We start from the raw sequence: 19,145 nt of genomic DNA on the forward strand, positions 1-19,145 counted from the left end.
CCAACACACCCAACTCTAATCTCACGAAATCCCATGGAGGTGAATAATTACCAAAAATGGTTGCCCAAGCGATACCTCCTCTTGCACGGATGCTTATATACACGCAAGAATCTAGAAGCGCCATGTTTCCATTCGCATTCACGTCCTTGTGTCAGCTGATTAATTTAATGAATGATGAATGTTTGCCATCACCATGTGGGCCCAGCAAGATTCACTCAGCACTGTTGCATGGTAAGAAGTGGTGTGTAGGCACCAAAAGGCCTCGTTGCACAAACACTCCCATGGCAAAAGCATGTGGATGATAAAGCAACCATCCTGGCTGGCACAGGGATGATGTGAGCTTAGTAGGCAGTGCACTGCACACCAATAGCTTGAGAGGATTGACTCCATGTAGTGGTATGTACCGTGTTTGAGTGATTCAATAATTGCACCGATGACCTTAGTGACCACAATATAAGACAAGTTTTACTGATGTCCATTTTTGTGGCTCTGAATTTTTTTAATGTATTGATATAGCATCAAGGAATTTATCTTAGTTGTTTTGTCATTGCAGACATTCAGTGATCCATCACTGCATAAGGTGCCCTTGGCCCCACCTCCAAGAAAAGCATCAAGGAACACAAGCCGACCTTCGCCATCCTCAGATGCACCACTGATTCATCTGGACTCCCAAGAGAATGAGGACGAACTTGATAACCACCAAGCACCTGCAGAGGCTAAAGGAGTTCCTGTTTTTCCCCCGCTTCCAGCACAACTAGTGCATACAACACAGCCAGCAGTACAAGCAATGCAACCAGGAATGCAGACAGTGCAGCCACTGGTATCTTCAGTACAGCCAGCAGTTCCAACAGCAGTTCCAGTGATACCACCAAGGGGGCAGACAGCTTCAACTCGGCTGCCTCTGGCAGCAAATGCTACTACTGCATTTGCCACTCAGTCATTTGCCCCATCACCTTATTCAAATCTCCAGAGACGGTTCCAAGCCGTACCTTACATGGGAGTACCTCACCCATCTTTTGCAACAAATCCATTTCTTCAGATGCCTTGGACTCCACCGGTGACTCCACCAGTGACACCGCCAGTCACATCACGTCCTCCCATGGTTCCCATTTCGCAGCCAGCACCATCTCCGGTGTTTCCCAAACAGAAGGACCCTTGTGCCGACCTCATTGATCTTTGATTGTGCTAATAATGAGGAGGCACCATTGCCATTCAAGTGCTTCAACTCTTATTATTTATTTAGGTTTAAATGACGTAGGCATAAAAACTTGTGTATATATAGTATTGGCCGCCCAGAGAAGGACTGCAGGTGAGGTAGGCACCAGCATATGGAGGTTTTAATTTTGGAGTGTCCTGCACCAATGTAGCATGATAGGCTTGTAAAGTTGTTACTCAGATTGGGCTCTCTACAGATACTAGGCAGATACTTTGTGGAGAGCTTAAAAAAAAGTTTCTTTACTCCCCTTGCTTTGTATGTACAGCCTTCATTTTAGTATAATCCTTAGAAAATTTGCCAGGTTTTCAAAGCCTTTAGTGTTGTCGCTTAGTTAACATCTGAATTTGCGATGGTAATGCCTGTAAGATTTCTGTGATAATCTGATGCAATGTTCATTGTAGAATTCACAAACATTATGCTTAGCACTAACGTGGGGCTTCACATATTCTTTTTAGATAGCAGTACACACTACCTGGTAGGAGAAAAAAAAAATGCTAAAGAGCGGTTATTTACGAAATGTGTAGACAGGAAATTGCCCAAGAAAAAAAAAGAATTACTAAAGTCTTGTGTCATTGTAAACAACCCAGTGTTTATTTCAGAGCCAATCTCTAATACAAAGTAAAACTAATACACTCACACGAATGGATTTAAAAAAAAGTAACAGGCACTGTATAGAAATGCGCATACTATATTGTGCTATGGTGTCAGATATCTAGCCTAGAAAGACTTATTTCAGTACAGGCTCATTGCATATATTTTCTGGGCACTGTGTGTATTTGAAAAATATTGGGCTTACATACATGTTAGTCACAAAGGGAAGAAATGTTTTAGTGCATAATTTTCACTACGTGAAATTTGCAGGTTTCTGTTGCTCATTTAATTATATTTGTTGGTAATTCCTTCAAGACTACAAAGCTTTTTACTCGTGAGACATAAATGTGTGATTGTTCAATGCCCCTCAAAGTTTCCGAGCCTGATAGCATCAACCAGTTTAGTTGAAACAAGTGTATTTTTGTAAATTTCCTCAGTGCACCTGGGCCGTGCTCAACAAGTGTAGTGTGTTTCTTAATGCTGGTATGGTTCTTGAGAGAGAGAGAGAAATATATAAATATAAATATTAATTATGAACTTGGCCCCAGACAGGTGGAATGAACTTGGCCTTGGGCAGGTGGAAGCTGTGTGTGTGCTGTGATGATGTGCGCAGAGATCTATTGTATAGCTGAGCAATGCAAGAAGTGGCAAGGTAGAAAGTGAGCCAGAACTTTTTAATCATGTGTACCTGTTGCATCTAGGCTTTTTACAATAACGAACTGTAGCTTCAATTACTACTCCAAGCATGCAATGATTGGTGTTACCAAACTTGTCAAAGTAGAAGGCTCGCAAGCTGAGCAGAAGTGGGTAAGAGGAAAGGAGAACATCGAGGGTATCTACAGATGCAACGTTTAGGAAGTAAAATGCTTTATAGTTTGGCCTCAGTATACTGTAACCTAATTTTCTTTGTATACCCTGTGTCATTGACAAAAACTAAGGGCTTGAGTTGCAGCTTGAGGATCTTATGAGAAAGAGCTTTATTTGAAGGTGCTTACTAGTGTTGCATGTAATTTAGACCTAGTGCTAGGGTTCCCTTTTCTATACTCTGTATCATACATCAGTTGCAATGCTGTGGAAGCTATGCAAAACGTTCGGTCAGAAATATGTTACTATGCGCGTCTCGCGCTTGGGTTTCATCGTCGTAAACTCTCGTGCGATACGAGCACGAACGTGTTTGCCCAGCGTCGCGAAGGGATACAAATAAAGCATCAAGAAATAAGAACAAAAGGAAGCCGTATAATGGGGCATTTATCTCCGACGCACAAAGCACGAAGAGGAAAAAAATCATGTTGCAGATCCAAAAATCATCGTACTATTTCTTAGTGCAAACGCATTCATTGCAAGAACTGTCGCTAGCCTTCACAGCATCGCACTTTACGTATGAAACGGAGTATAGCATTGTGTTTGGCATTCTTGCTTGATTGGTTGATGAAATAATCTCTAGGCTCGGTATTTTGTTGTGAGAGACATGCACCCATGCTTTTTTTATTCTCAGTGTCTGCAGCCTAACACAGGCATTTGTGTTATATGCATCTTGTTGGTGTTGTAGCAGTTGTATTGCGTGTGCGCAACTGCATTCTGGCTAGTTGGGCTCAGCAATAATGCAGAACACAGTGCCATTGGGGCAGGCAGTGGAACTGCAGCCATAAAAATGGGACTTGCACCACCTTGATGCACACGTCTGGTTGCCTTAGTCTAACAATGTCAAATTCATGCACCACACATCAAATGGGCTATTTGATCTTTATTGAAGCAACTTTGTCTTGCCTTTGAGCAGCCAGTGAGGGCTATATCGTACTTGTTGCAACCCTTACAATTCAACAGTGTACTATCAGCAGTAAATGAAACCTAAACAGTGGCCATAATTCGAAATAATATAGTGCATGCCGTCCAGTTATCATCATGAACGTACACAGTGTTGCTAAACTAGAGGTGTACACCTGTCAATGGTGATAACTAGAGGGCGCTCGCTATACAAGTGTGAATGCTTGCTGCTGTTTGGGTTTCATTTGATGCCAATAGTAAACTGTGGCGTGACCTTGAATCATCATTTTTTTTTTTTTTTTCAGCTGCATCAGTGCATAATTAATATTCTACTGTCATATTAGATTTCATCTTAATGTGCCAGGCTTGCATATGTGCCAGGGTGTTGCCGTTGGGTCTCAGTTATTGCCGCAAGCTAGCATGCTCAGCCGCCAACAGCATCACAGCATCATGTCACTCACAGCATCACATGTGATGTTGCAGCTGCAGATATTGCACCCACTTTCAGTGTGCAGGCTTCGTGTGCCATCTTAGACCCAGTGGCCAACGCTCCAGTACTGTGTTATGCAGTCCACACTCTTAAGCTAAGCATTTGGGTGAACTCTGGCAGCAACAGTATATGATTAAATACTTGTGAGAACTTTGTGAAGATAAGAATTTGTTAGATTTCCGAGTCAATACAACCACATTTAAAGTTTTAATGTGGAACTACTTGCTCAAGGCCACACCAGATCCTTTCAATTTGACCTTTCAAAGTGAGATAGTACTATACTGCATGTTTCTGTATTGAATGTCTTGAATTATAAAAAATAAGGGGTTCAAGATAATTCGTGCTGTCCAATTTTCATACTGGTGGAGGGCATCGGAATGTGCACAATTATCAACATTATAATTATTTACAAGATTTTTCTGTTATCTTTGAAACTACTGACTGTCAGGAGAATCTTTGAAATGAATTGAAGTCTGTCAATAGTCACAGTCAAGGTAGAACAGTTCGCTGGAAAGTCCATACTTCTGAAAACTATTGCTAAGCACGGACTGATATATGTAAAATCTGTTGGTGTTTCAGGAAAGTTTGCACTTCAATTTATCACATTGTAGGAGCATATAAACTGAAAGAGAAATGTCAGATGTGATGTTTCTATACAGTTTCAGTTGGAAGATTTTTTTCTAGCACACCTGTGCTTCGAGATATCGGGCTCCAAAGTTAATCTTTTAAATGATTACACCGTCTGAACAGTCTAGTCACAAATGTTCTTAGAAAGCACAAGTTCCATCCATATCAGGTTTACGTTCATCAGGACCTAAATGACGTGGACTTTGAAGGGTAAGTTGACTGTCTCATCAAAACTGATCAAGAAAATAACCCTTTGCACAGAATAATTTGGACTGATGAAGCTCGTTTTTGCCAAAATGGAAGTGTTAATCTTCACAATGCCCATTATTGGGCACAAGAAAGCTCACACTGGTTGAGGCTGCACAAGCATCACGTTCGCTGGAGTGTGAATGTGTTGGGCGGCAATGCACATTTTAAGTACTTTTCCAACTCGGAAGATGTGCCAAGACGGGGAGTTTTTAAAAGAAGGTTAGGGTTTGAGGACACTTTAAAAATACTAATTATCTTTAAAAACACTTTTACTTTTGTTTTTTTAAGCCGGCATAAGAGATTTTGCAACTGCAGGCACTCCTGTACCTGTCATAAATTGAATCTTGCTTGCACCTTGTGCTGTTCAAATATTTCAGGGTACAGTAAAAAATGACAAATGTCAATTTTTATATTTGTTGGTTTCCTTTTATTTTTCACCGTATTTATGTGTAATTACTTTTTTGCCCACATAATATTATGCTTAAAGTTATCTTCAATGGTATCATCCGGCAAAACATTCCTGATTGAATGGCCTGATTTGGCGATAGCCAAATTTCGTAAAAGACATATACGTGAGCTTGCCAATCATCAGGTGGGGCTTCTTTGATGCTGTCTGCCACTTCAATAGCACAAACTATGTAACTTAAGCTACCTTGCAGTTAATTGGGATTTAACATGATTTGTTCACTGTTAAAGCTTGCTGTATGAAAGATCAATCTTGTCTCATTAAGGATTGTTGCCAATGTTCTAATGGATCTAAGCAAAGGCAGAGCAACAAAAAAAAAAACCTGGTAAAAAGGACAATTTTGCTACAAGTCTGAAGCATATGTCTTCTGGCACATTGCTAAAATGTGTGCATTGCAACTTATCTTCATTGTATTAATTAAAACTCCAAATTGTTTATTATTGTATTTCACCAATATCAATGAAACTCCAAAAAGATTTTCTTATTAAACATTGCAAGCTGGTTTATTACACATCTGAGTATATAATGAACTTGTATTATTGAATGCTGCTGATAATTTTATTGCAATCTGTTATTGTGGAATGTAGGTTTCGATATGGCCAATTTGCCCTTCTGCGGTGGTCTGATGGCTAAGGTACTCGGTTGCTGACCTGCAGATCGTGGGATCAGATCTTGGCTGTGGCGGCTGCATTTTCGATGGAGGCGAAAAGGCTGTAGGCCTGTTTGCTCAGATTTAGGTGCACGTCAAAGAGCCCCAGGTGGTCGAAATTTCTGGAGCCCTCCCCCAGGGCCTCTCATAATCATATGGTGGTTCTGGAACGCTAAACCCCACATTTCATCATCAATCTCAATGGCCAATTTTTTTTCTAGTTTTTGATGGATAATTATGTTTTAAATGTGTATTGCGCGTTTAATATTCTAGTTCAATGCACAACTCATAGGTAACACAGTGTGAAATACAAAAGCTTTGTGGTGTACAGCACTGAGTTTTGAAGATAGATTGTTGAAAAAATGTGGCACTTTTCAAAGATTACATTTCATTGAAAAATTTTTAGACCTTGTCTACCCCACCAATAACGATAACCCCGTAATATCTTTCATAACAAGAGAAATTACTGTCTTCTTTCTTTTTCCTTTAAAATAAACATTTATGTCTCCATCTTAATATAAAAGTTAATTGTATTGAGGATGCTTTCTTAATCGTAAATCATATTGGCAATCATAAGGTAAATGCAGATGTCTGCTGCTGCATGAAAATGTGCCAAGTAAGAAAAATGTGAATTTGTATCAACTCCTCTATTTTAAATAAATAACCTGAGAAAGCCTGTAGAAGCATGCATGTACTCTGTAAATATTTATGAAAGGGAACCTGCGAGCGAGAGGCCTGCGCGCTCTGGCGGCTGCTAGCAGAGCATACAAGTGGGAGCGAAAGTAACCACAGCCTGTTTTCGCGTCATATGGTGATGAGTTAAATAACCAGTCATTCGTGATATGAAACTGGCAGCAAGGGCTGGCCTCTTGCGTATTCGCCTTGAAGGGGGAGTGGGTTGCAATCGTGCTGCTGGTTTGATATCACCAATGACCAGTTGTTTCGTTGGCCACTAGGCGATGCAAAAAGGCCTGTAATTGCTTTTGCTTCTACTTGAATGCTCTGCAAGCAGCCACCGGAGCATGCAGGCCACGCGCTCACGTGTTGCCTTTCATAAAAATTGACGGTGTACATACCTAGTAAAAGTTGTGCAGTTACCTCATTAAGCTTTCACTTGTAAGCTAGATCACAAGGCCAGTCATGGTGTTGGAACAAAATAACAAGCATCTGTCTTGTGGGGTGAATGGGTGGTAGCAGGTTTGCACTAGAGTTGTCTTGTAGCCGTGGATAAGCTGCCAAAAATATATAAACATTCTTTAGATTTGTCTCAACACATATGGAAACATGTTGATGAAATAGCTTAAGTTAATGAGTATTTTCATGGAAAGGGGTTCTTTGCTGTTCTGATGAGTTAAATTCTGGTCGCCCCTTTCACCGTTTCTTGCTTGCGAATAGAATAACATAGGCGTTAAGTGGCATGGTAAGAACGGCATAAAAGGATATTAAAGAGAAAATTCAGAATGAGTTCACTTGTGTCAGTACACTGCCCTTCCACAATACCACAAACAATATTCTTACTGCTTGAAGACACTTGGCAAGTCAGAGAAGATTCAAAAAGGAAAGACTGGTGGTGATTCTGTCTTCAACAAACCCACCACATCATGGGTTTTAAAGTCATGTACAAAGGCCTTGATAATTTTTTTTTATAAGAAGGCAGGGGTTGGTAAAAGTGGACTTCATTGTGTACTAAAGGCGCCAACAAAGCTAAAGTTTTGGGAACTTTAAATTTATTGAGCTAAGATAACCCTAATGCAAAAAAGAAAAGTGATTTGAAATTCATGATTATACACTTAAGCACTGATGTACATACAATCATTGACCAATTGTAACAACAAAATAACTGACAATAAGAGTATCGGGGAATGGTTCATATATACAAACTAGTTTCAGTGTTTTTCTTTAGTGTCCCCTTAAGTTGGCAGAGCTAGGCTTTAGACAGAAACAGATACACACTCTAGAATGGCACTGCATCAACAAAGTGTTTTAAAGTTGTATCGATGAAAATATTCTGAATGGCAAAATTTTAAAACTTTTCAAGGCGTGACCTCTGAAGTCAAGCTTGTGTTTTTCTTTAGTGAAGTGGGCTTGTTTAGGATGGCTGCTTATGGTTCTGGAAGTGTGTGCTAGGAAAGTTTTAGTTATTTGCTGTCAAGTCTGAGCATGTTCTTCCGTGGTTGCAATGAGACACTGAGTGAGAAATGTGGGTGAGACAGCTGTGTATGCTTGTTTCACAAAATACTGAAGAATCTGTAGATTTTTTCTGCTCATTTTCTCCGGCCAACCAGCCCAACTTGCTGTGAATTTGTGCATGTGTCTTACAGGGGCTGTTGCACCAAACATTTTCATCATGTATAGCTCAACTTGACATGTGCCAAGCAAAGGTTGTAGTAGGTGTGGTAGAATGTGGCTGGTGGATACTTGAGTAAGTTGGCTTTCAAGAAGTATGTCAGACATGTAGTAAACAGTACAAAGCAAAAAGCTTGCCAGTGTTGCCATCTGCAGGATAGCTGTGCGCTTAACTGTAATGTATTAATTAACATTGTGTGTTCTATATGCAGCATGTTTGAACCTTGAACAGCTTTCTTTCTGCAAATTATTATAAGGTATAACAATTATTTGTATGCTTTATGTGCATCATAGGCAAGCACAGCACTCACAGTCGACACTGGGCATATGTCGATAAAATATACATGTATACCATTTTGTAAGTCACATAATCCATAATCTGATTCTCGCACGTTAATGTTGTTTTTTATTGCAAAAACCCTTGTGAGGTAGTTGTAGTTGGAAATATTAAATGATAAGGAGGTGAAAGGGGCCACTGATGTGTAGTAATTTGTACACTGCTCTTTTTGCACATGATAGTTACAGGCACATTGCAGTGATGGAAGTGTTGCTCCAATTGCTCCAAACTGCTCCAAAAGAGAAATGCTACACCAAAGTGCAATATTGCCACTCATAGTAACTACTCCAAACCTGCTTCAAAAGAATGTTGGCAAACTAAAAAGAATGCAGTTGAACTATGGGACCATCCCTTGAGCCTAAGCAAAACCAAAAACAAGCTGTATACACTATCATACTTGTATGCTACTCAGTGTTGCGAATCCAGAAAAATCTCAAGGGGTGACACATGTCAGGCCATGGTGTCCAATTCATATTATTAATTTGGGTTGTATTTTTATTTATATAGGAGATAAATCATGCTTTCAAATAAAATTTAAAAAAAAACGAGCATGGGGTTTGAGTTTGAGCAATTGAATTGTTTTATTCAGTCTATTTTTTTCACCTTTTTTCGATTTTCACAGTTCACACGGCTGAGGGGCATTTACCACAGGTAATAAAAAGCCTTTTAAAAAGTTGATTGTGGTATACTCAATTGTTAACTTAGTTATATAACGTGCTAAAGCTAAATCTCAAGTGAGACACTTGCTCTGCAGCCTCAACACCAGAAAAGTCCGGACTTTCTTCACCCCCTCCCCCATGATTTACGCCAACTATACTATCTTGTACTAGTTTGTACTTGCTGCATACTAGCGCAAGGCATGTTTAATTATAAATGTAAGTATTTATTAGATCCTTAAGTGAAGTTTTAGACTGCAGGATTCGTTAGGAACATGCATCTGTTCCAAAAACACCAATAGCAATCCTAAGCTATAGCATTTTTTTCTGCTCCGAAGACACTTAAAGCTGCTCCAAAGCACCATTTTTTCTGCTGCAGAGTCTGCTCCGAAAAGCAAAATGTCGCTTCCATCACTGATGTTGTCATGAAATATTAATATTGTCAAATGAGACATAGTTTATAGTGATTAAGAAAATTGCTTCAACAGAAATGGTGCAGGCATAGATGGCTTGTTTGCTTTCTTTATTGCGAATGCATCCTTAGATCATTTCCTGCTTGAGAGGGAGGGCACACATTTTCATTTTTTCTTATTTGACTCCCAGAGCATTTTTCTAATCATATGTTGCTTTTACGCAGCCACTGCGATTAAAAGCATGTGCAGGTGCAACAGCTATTTAAAACTAAGGGCACTTACAGTAATTTTTTTTGCAATAATTGTAGTTAATTAAAATGATAGCTGAGAATGGTAAATATTTTTCTAAGTTTATGTGCGAACCATTAGAGATGTAGTTGAAAAGAGGAGTCAGGCTTGAGAAACCTTATTGAACACTTGCTTACATTTTATTGCTACCAAATGATAATACTATAGCTCTGTTGTGCATGAAAGCTGTCTGTCCCGAGGTATTTAGTTCTTGCTACTTTAACACTAAAAGAGTACTTCAGAAGAGTGGCTTGACGAGCGAGTTGGTTCACCATCATTGTAGAAATCAGCGCAAAAAAAAAAAATGAAGACAGAGGGCCATTTGAGCTGTGTACATGTACTAGTGAAAGGGCATTTGTGCTGTGCAGCTGCTGCCCTTTCTTTGCCTGTTTTTTACACTGATTTCCACAATTAAAGTGTACTAATGCTGCTGTGACACCTTCCGCCTTCTCATGTCTTTATTTCTTTGTTTTTAAAGGGGCCCTGAAACACTTCTGAGTAACCATGGATTTTAATTAATTTACTTGAAAAGTGTATTGCCTCACAAATTCAATGCAACAAAAATTTTAAGAATCCGTCCTGTATGAGCAAAGTTACTAAAAATTTGTCACACGCTGCAATCGCTTTCTTTCTTCTCGACGAAAGTGCTGGAAGCTAAGTGGGGAGGGACCTTGAGCACTTTTTTTTTTTTCTTTGGGTACGAGGCTTTTCTTGTGCCATCGCGGCGTGCACACGTGGACAAGTGACGGCCTCTCGCCGCGATCTCTGTAACAACCAAGCGCGCCATGTTCAAATCAGCCTATGGCTAATATATGGTCAATCTATGTGTTATTTTTAAGCATCTTCCGTCATTCGTCGAGAGAAGGGAAAGCAATTTTTAGCTGACTTTGATCATTTATTGTGAATTACAGGCCGCGTGTTGCGCTAACGCTTGGCGTGTTCTAGGGAGCCTCTACTACCGATCGGCAGCATTTTCTGACCATGCTCAAAAAGTGTTGCAGGGCCCCTTTAATAGTGGCAGCTAGGCTTTCAGTGTTTAAAATATATAGCACCTGTACAAATGCTTTGCAGCTGATCTTCATTGTGTACTATTGTCTTTATGTTTACTCATAAAACAGGTGGTTTCATAAATGACTCATTCCATGCCAGTTTATTTTTCTGTAAATTGTCTGCAATCCATAACAAAGTGGTCATTCAAACAGTTATTGGGACTAAGAACTAATGCATGTAGCAAAGAGAGAAAGAAAGGGAAGTAGTACAAGAAAGGCAGGGATGTAGCAGGGTTTGAAGTTTTTGTGTTTTATAACGTATGTTACGAGGCACCTCAAGTCAGACTGGCAAATTTAGCGTTGCTTGAGTGGGTGCACTACACATCACTGAGTAGCTCTGACACTCTGTGCATCTGTGAAACAGTGCATTGTTCCATTTGACAACAGAAGAATGGGAGTTGTATCAGATGCCATTAAACTCAGCTAACCAGAAAGTGCTCAAAATCATTGTTATTAAAAAACTGTCTTTAATGCAACTTTTTCTGTAATTATTCAAAATTCATCTTAAAATGCCCTTCATAAGGCTCTTCTATAAATTTTAGCTAATCATTGGAAGTTGTAAGGTGGGATTTTGGGAGTGTTCTACAAAAAAAAAATAATAGGGATTGTTCTACTTGTGCACTCAACACCCCCTTGTCCCTGAACTTGTTCTCGAGAGGTTGCTTACTTTAGCAGCTTCATTAAAAGCTGTGTTTTGTTCTAGACATGTATTGTAGCAATGGATATGAACCTGATATAAATATATATCTGAAGTTTGACCACAACGAGCACACTTATTTTCCATGCCTCCTTTATGTTCTAGTTCACCCTCCCTTTTTCAGACAAATGGGAAGACTAAGCCTTTGGCAGCAGCAGCCACAATAGCTTAGCATCTTTTTTGAACTGACCTAACAGTTGGAATTCGTACTAATGAAAGAAGAAAACATAACTTTTTGTGCGTCCAATTTTTTTTCTCTCGTAAGGGCTGTTAGGTACTGTGCACTTTGAGGAAGATGAACAAAGAAGTGTTTATCAAGCATGCTCATCATGTCAATGCTGAGCAAAGGCCACTGAACTTGCTCCTACAACAGGTTTTAATGACATTAGAAGGGCCTAGAAACACGTTTTGAACATATGAGAACACTGCAAGCCTGTAGATGAAGTCCCTGTGAACATGAGAGTTTATTATTTCACCACATGCGGTGAAGAATTTACAATATTTTGTTTTAAAAAATTGTTTAAAGATTGCTTGTTCTCTTTCTTTCACAACCTTGCTGTCACCTTTACAGTAAGCGGACCCAAAAAGTATTTGCCGATTTTCTGATTGAAAGAACATTACCAGTAATAGCACTATTGCAAGTTTTTGTCAAAGAATACATGTCTGTGATCTCAGAGACTGATAAAGCACTCCATCCTTGCTTTGCTGGTCTCAGTTGATGGTCCCGTGCCTAATGTTTTGTTTTCTCCTGCATCAGTCTAATGTGGCACATGGCATGCTTTTTTCATTCTGTTTCATACACTATCACTACGAGCCCGAATAGCTCACTTGTTTCTTACAGAGCCTACTGCTGTTGCACTTGAAGGTTGGAATGGGGTGAATGAACGAAAATTACGTTCAGTGTCCAGTCTAACTGCAGCTACCACGGTGTGCCAGATAACTGTGTTGATGAGTCACAAAAGTGTCCCCTGAATGGTCTTGGTATCTTTCTGCGCGAATGTGCTTCCAAGTGCAATAGTGACACAAGACGGCCCAACCGGCATGAATATTTCTAGAGAGTGTCCCTCACGCCTGCCCCATTGCTTAAATAAAGGGTGAAAGTGCCCAATACAATGACATGCAACAGTGCAACTTTTGAGCAAGGCCTTCCCGCACCCCTTCTCAGGTGCAACTTTTGGTATGCTTGTGAGGATGAAAAGAACGAGAAGGCTTCTCTCATGGTGTGACGACTACTTATATCTCAGTTTGTACTTAAGGAGTTTGAAAAATTTTTCCAGCGGGAAATTCATGAGGCAACCTAGTCAAAAAGTGATATTGTTCTATGATTACTTTTAAAGGTGGTTCAGGGTTCCCTTAACATCATGCGAGAATTGCTCTAATTGAAATTAAATTTGACATACTGAGAGGCGTGGATGTTTTACCATATATTTAGTTTCTGTATCACTCTGAAGAGGTGTAGCTTCCAGCTTGTCACAAATGTTTTTAGCTAGATGAGATGATTCAGGATTATGTGAACACTAGTATGACAGTGTAAACATGAGTGTATTTTGTGAAAATGTATTTGAAGTCTATTGTAAGGTGGTGCCATGAGGTTAAAATAGAATTGTGCTCGACATTTTGCATGTTGTCACTGATGTTTCTTTCTGGCTTTTGTTTATAGACATATCTTAAGACAGACTTTCTATGTAATGCGAAACTTGTTGCTCGTAGTCATTTTTGTGTGTACTTCCAGACTAATTTAATCATTTTGCTGGCATATCAATATTGCATGAATTGTGCCCAAGAACATAATTATTCTGTTTAGTTGTTTTGTGTATAGAAACCATGCTATTTTGAAAATGCTTAAACCTTGCTTATTTATGACATGTGTTGGATGTTTTATTATGCACCTGCAGTGTCTTCTTTGACTGTTGGTTTAATTTAGATTCAGAAAATTCATTTTTCTAACAACTCTATACTATTCATTTACTCTACACCTTTATTTTACTGACAAAGTTGTCCAGTGCATGTATAATGTGCTTGCTGCATGAGTGGTTAACAGCAAGTAGATGGGATTATGTGCATCCTTGAAGATTTCTGAAGTCAAACGTGCACTTGAATGTGTGAATGTACATTCCTACCGACGTCAGTGAGAAATGTTTTTATGCAGAGCATTAAACTATTAGCATTCCTGCTGTGTTGCGCTTTTACTATGACCTTCAGTTGCTTATTAGCATTGCCTGATTACATGTCAAACTGCTAAAGTCGGCAGAAAAAGTTTAGTGATATTCTTATTTGAAAGTGAGTGCTTAACACAGCTGACATGAGATCAATATGTAAATGCAAATAAGACAATGCACTTATAAGTGTATACAATAGCATTAATCATACTTAACTATAAACAATGCACTAAAGTTCTTATAAGGCTATAAAAAGCTTTCATCGTGGTGGATTTCGGCTGAAATTTTACACTTGAATTATATGTGGCATAAGAACCATAATGCTGGGAGGCTGTAGAAAATGTATGTAATGGAGGCATTAATCGGTAGGGCCATTTGCAGCAATGGGTATATGTAGTGCTACTGGTCGTAATTCTATGAGAGTGGAATGCAAGACTGTACTTTATAAGCACTTTGACAAATACAAAGTGGTTTAAAGTGATCCAAGCCCACTACAGATACTTCATTCACTACCCATTGTGCGGTTCAGGGATAAAAACCTAAAATTATTATTTTCTACATGGGATCAGACTTGTGTTTAGGTAGTCGTACAGGCATAAATAATAGTGTGCTTTTTTACTAATCGCACAAACTGATGTAATATTGCGTAAATTCAAGATATGACTGACTATAATTCATGCATCACTACAATAAATTATTGAACAGACATTTTTGTGCCAGGTTTTGGCACAGAAACCGTGAATACTTCACATGCAACATTTTAGGCATCTGCATTACTGCATATCATATTGAATTTATGCTTGAAGCTTGGCCATAGAGTATTAGCACTACATTACAATTTATGCAATCTGAAAACTTTTGCGACTCATGTAGATCAAATGTAAATGTCAGTGGCATAAATCCACTGGCATCAAGGGGAAATTCGAGTCGAAAAACACAAGTTTTTTTCCAAAATTATATAGTTTCTCTACTTGCACAACAACAACAACAACAAAAAAAACTGAAGATCGTAATTAGAGTCAAAGTAGATTCAAATCACTTTTAAAGAGCACAAGGTGGCGAATGAAAACTAAAAAGAGCTCATTGTCTAGAGTCTCCTGGAAATGGTCACCTGGCTGCTTGCTGTTGCATTTTGCGTGAGTTTACAAAAGTCACAGGCTCAAAATAACTGATTGTCAAGCTTTCATGATGAAAAAAATAATCTTAATAAAATGTATCTTTTCTGCATAGATAAGCTTTCACTTACACCTTTAAAATGCATTTTTCTAAAGATCCATTTTGAGGCAATTTCTTGAGTTTGGACATGTTTTTAGTACTTCTGATAGTCCGATTGAGATGAAAATTTTGCCCTCGTATTAATCAACATGTGAAGAGTGCAAGTATTTTGTTTGAAACTTTATATTGCCCTATAGTTATTACAAACCTGAAGTAAGCAATTAGTATGGGCTGAGCATTCCAAGAATTCTCACAATACAATTTTTCTTGTCAATTAAAATGTCTTATACACACTTTATTGATAGTTATATGCAATTTACAGGTGATGTGTAACAATATGAGGTATTTATGGCTTAGAATCATAAAAGTTTAGTGGCACAAAATGTTTGTCCAATACAGTCATATCGTAAAGCAAAATCTGTGCAACTTACTACGAAACTAAATTTGAAATATTTGAAATTACAATGGATAGGGCGCAGGCAGCAGTGCCAGCAAAAAGATGAAAAGGAGGATTGTTGTTGGTGTTGCGATTGCACCGGTTCGGGTCCGCTGATCGCTTCACCTGTGCTTTGATTGATTGATATTGATATATGGGGTTTAACGTCCCAAAACCACCATATGATTATGAGAGACGCCGTAGTGGAGGGCTCCGGAAATTTCGACCACCGGGGGTTCTTTAACGTGCACCCAAATCTGAGCACACGGGCCTACAACATTTCCGCCTCCATCGCTTCACCTGTGCTAGTTCTTTAAACGCGTCACAGACTCAACACTAAACGCGTACTATCACTCTATATTAGGCAAAAAGTTCAGTGCCCTACACTACAGAATAATGCAACCTTTTTTTTTTTTTTTTTAAGCATTGAACAGTCAGTCTCCTGTTGCCTTTGAAACAAAAATGATGGATCATTTCTGTAAAGGTTTGCTTGCATTTCTTTTTAATCTGCAAAAGTCCAAAGCACTACTGTTAGGCAAGTATAAGCCACATTTTTGGTAGTTGGCATGAATGTGTTGTTCATCATGTGGTGCAGCCAATGTGGTTACACCAGTTAAATGCAGCAACGGAAGTGTATTTTCAGAGAATGGTACTACCACCAGCGTTTAGTACACCGTATGACGCTATTTAGAGAGGATTAAATTCTATGTTATCGTTTTTGTGCACACCAGCCGGCCGCGCAATGAATGACTCGTTTTGGCACAAGAGCCAAAACGATCCAGGAGAATACTGAAAGAGGCACACGCACTTCTTGCAGTGTCCTAAGAAGAAAAAAGCGAGAAATGGCATGTACGAGAATGCGTCGCTCCAAAGGAGCTCGGGGCCTACCGAAACAAAGTTCTTTCGACTCGACTTGGGCCTACCGCTTACGGAGGCTGCAAAACAAAAAAGCGCACACCGCACTCCTATTATGCAGGCAAATTTAAATGACACGGTGGCCTACAGTGCGCTCCGCACAACTCGTACGGCAAAGTTTATTAAGGAATAAGGCTCTATTCTAATGTCCATTAGAATCTCCTGTGACATCCAAGTTCACGGTGAAACTGATAACATCACCAGCTCTTAGTGTCACTGCAGGGTAACGGCCCAATACGGTATCTAGATCGCAAACGCCGAAGTTCTCAATATCAGCGTCAAAACAACGATAAGTCCCCTTAACAGTAGTTTTTTCATACATATGAAATGTGGCGGCGTGACCAGACAGTCCTGCCATGCATCGCAGGAACTGTTGTCTGAGATACGACCTTGCCGCTTGCTGCTGTGCCACCAACTCGTCTTCGGCTTCTTTTGGTTTCTCACCGCTCTCATCACCTCCCGAAGCCATCTCACAAACCGATGCACACTGTTCTCGACCACCACTGTCAGAATTCAGTACCGTTTGAACACTTACAGCAGCCTCTTCTACGGCTGCGAGTTCATTGGCGTTTGAGCAAGCCGCCAGCGTAGCTGCCTTGGCTTGTGTTGCGTCCGTTGTCATCCTGCAGAAAGCCCTTAGCTACAGTCAGTGTAGGAAACTATGTTATTGCAATGTGGTAGCCGTCGGTGCGGCAGTACCTGCAGAGAACAACAACAAACACTTGAGACAAATAACACCTAGACACACAACAACCTAGGACAGCGACACAACACTTATTAATGTGCGTGAAACAGCGGAAGTAGCAAGTAGCCCTCGTGACCTGTGATGCATTTCCGCTAGACAATATGGCTGCCACGTGGTGCAGTCGGCTGAGAACTAGATGCGCGGTCGGGTAGCACTGCAGATATTTAATGGCATTCTTCATATTTTTACTGTAGTTGCTTCATTGGTTACTCTTAAGTCCGAAAAGTTTGTTACGTAACGCCAGAACATGAGCGAGGTAAAAAATAGAAAAAGAAGCACGGCGAAAGCGGCCGCTGCGTCGGAGAACTTGTCACCTGTTGAAGCGCTCGACGGGAGCGACGACCCCAGCAATGCTAACGGTGCCGTGCGTCACGAAGTTGTACCGAAAAGAACACCGGAGGTCAGTCTCCCAGCTTTTCAAGCTGTATAGTCTTACTTAAGTGGTATTACGTGTATTTCATTAGTGTATTGCTTTCTCAAGCAGTTAACCTCATGTCTAAATATACCGGATTATCGCATAAATTACTCAAGCGACAGCTTCCTTAAGTGTGAACACGGTGGTTATTCGCATGGTCGTGCGTTTTGCAGTTATAATGTTTGTTCAGCGGGCATATCATGATGCCGTGTTATTTGTCAAACGTTCCATCAGGAATATGGATACTTTGTAACGGCTTGTTGGCTTACCACCAAGGAATCTCGCCCTACAGGTTCCTCGTGTGGAAACGAACGCATTTAGTTACCTGAGCTCGTGGCTAAATGGCTCCTCCAAAGCGTTCACCGTCAGCATCGAAATTGATGCGATGTCTGTGGCTCTGTTTTTCTTGGCGCTTCTCACAAGAATGTGGAGGCTGGAATACCCACGGAGCATCGTGTAAGTCTCAGATTTTTTTTATACTGGTGTCGCACAGTGCACTTTCGAGCGATCGGGATTGAGCTTTTTTATCGCAAGTGGCCTACTTGTGCAAAAAGCGGAAGGAAGCCGATCGCGCTCGAGAAATTCGAGGTGGATCGTAGCGTGATCAAAAGTGCCTGTGTGACACTCATATTATTGTTTCTTCGGATATGTGTCAACCCAATGTAGAAAAACACATAATGTGTTAAATGGCCTACTTGATATATACAAGATAGTTTGTTAATGTTATGCATTTATTTTGCAGATTCGACGAGTTACATTATGGAAAATTCGCAAGCTTATACATGAAGAATATCTTCTTTTTTGATTCGCATCCGCCCCTTGGAAAGCAGCTTGTTGCATTAGCAGGTAAAAACACACACTCATATATATATATATATATATATATATATATATATATATATATATATATATATATACTGTTTTTATGTATAATTTTCTTTCTTTTTGCCAGCATGTGCAGGCAATGTTAACAGCGCATTGCTGTTTCTTATTGGGACACCTGCAGAGAAAAAGATTACGAAAAGCAACCCATTACCAGAATGGCAAAATTGCAATGTATGGAGTGGAGCTGTGTTCCTAAGCATCTCAATTCACGTTTTTAGGCACGGGTATGAACCAGCATTTTAGATGCTATAGTCTGTTACAACGCTAGAATGGAACACATGCTCCACCCATTAACCCCCATGTGTGCTTGTCAGTCTTTTATGTAAGAGGGTCACGTAAGTTGGTTATCTTTCGAACCGGGCTTTATTTGTGCTAATGTAGACACCATGCATATTAAAGGTTTGTCATTCATACTGAGAATATGACCTTAATCACCAGTGATGTCAGAATCTCTAGTGAAATTGGCCAGGAAACTTACGTTTTCGATGTTAAATTAATGTCATGAAACTGTGTCCGTATGGCCACACCAGCTATGTA

At 39.8% G+C, this 19,145-nt stretch overlaps 2 protein-coding genes across 6 annotated transcripts in view; both read left to right on the top strand.

Annotated features, from left to right (window-relative positions):
- The window catches only part of LOC119161619 (DENN domain-containing protein 1A), a 155,641-nt gene extending 141,629 nt beyond the window's left edge, over positions 1-14,012 (top strand). For all 4 annotated transcript variants that reach the window (XM_075878892.1, XM_075878894.1, XM_037414189.2 and 1 more), the window contains one exon: positions 554-14,012. In XM_075878892.1, coding sequence (XP_075735007.1) covers positions 554-1,180 — 627 coding nt within the window. In that variant the 3' untranslated portion in view covers positions 1,181-14,012. The remainder of the gene's footprint in view (positions 1-553) is intronic.
- A 3,383-nt stretch (positions 14,013-17,395) lies between these two features.
- Positions 17,396-19,145, top strand: part of rt (Protein O-mannosyltransferase rt) — a 157,951-nt gene continuing 156,201 nt past the window's right edge. For both annotated transcript variants that reach the window (XM_037414190.2, XM_075878896.1), the window contains exons 1-3: positions 17,396-17,708; positions 18,016-18,179; positions 18,466-18,569. In XM_037414190.2, the coding sequence (XP_037270087.2) occupies positions 17,556-17,708; positions 18,016-18,179; positions 18,466-18,569 (421 nt within the window). In that variant the 5' untranslated portion in view covers positions 17,396-17,555. The remainder of the gene's footprint in view (positions 17,709-18,015; positions 18,180-18,465; positions 18,570-19,145) is intronic.

The sequence above is a fragment of the Rhipicephalus microplus genome, chromosome X (genome assembly GCF_043290135.1).
Source record: "Rhipicephalus microplus isolate Deutch F79 chromosome X, USDA_Rmic, whole genome shotgun sequence".
In the NCBI taxonomy this organism is placed as follows: Eukaryota; Metazoa; Arthropoda; class Arachnida; order Ixodida; family Ixodidae; genus Rhipicephalus; species Rhipicephalus microplus.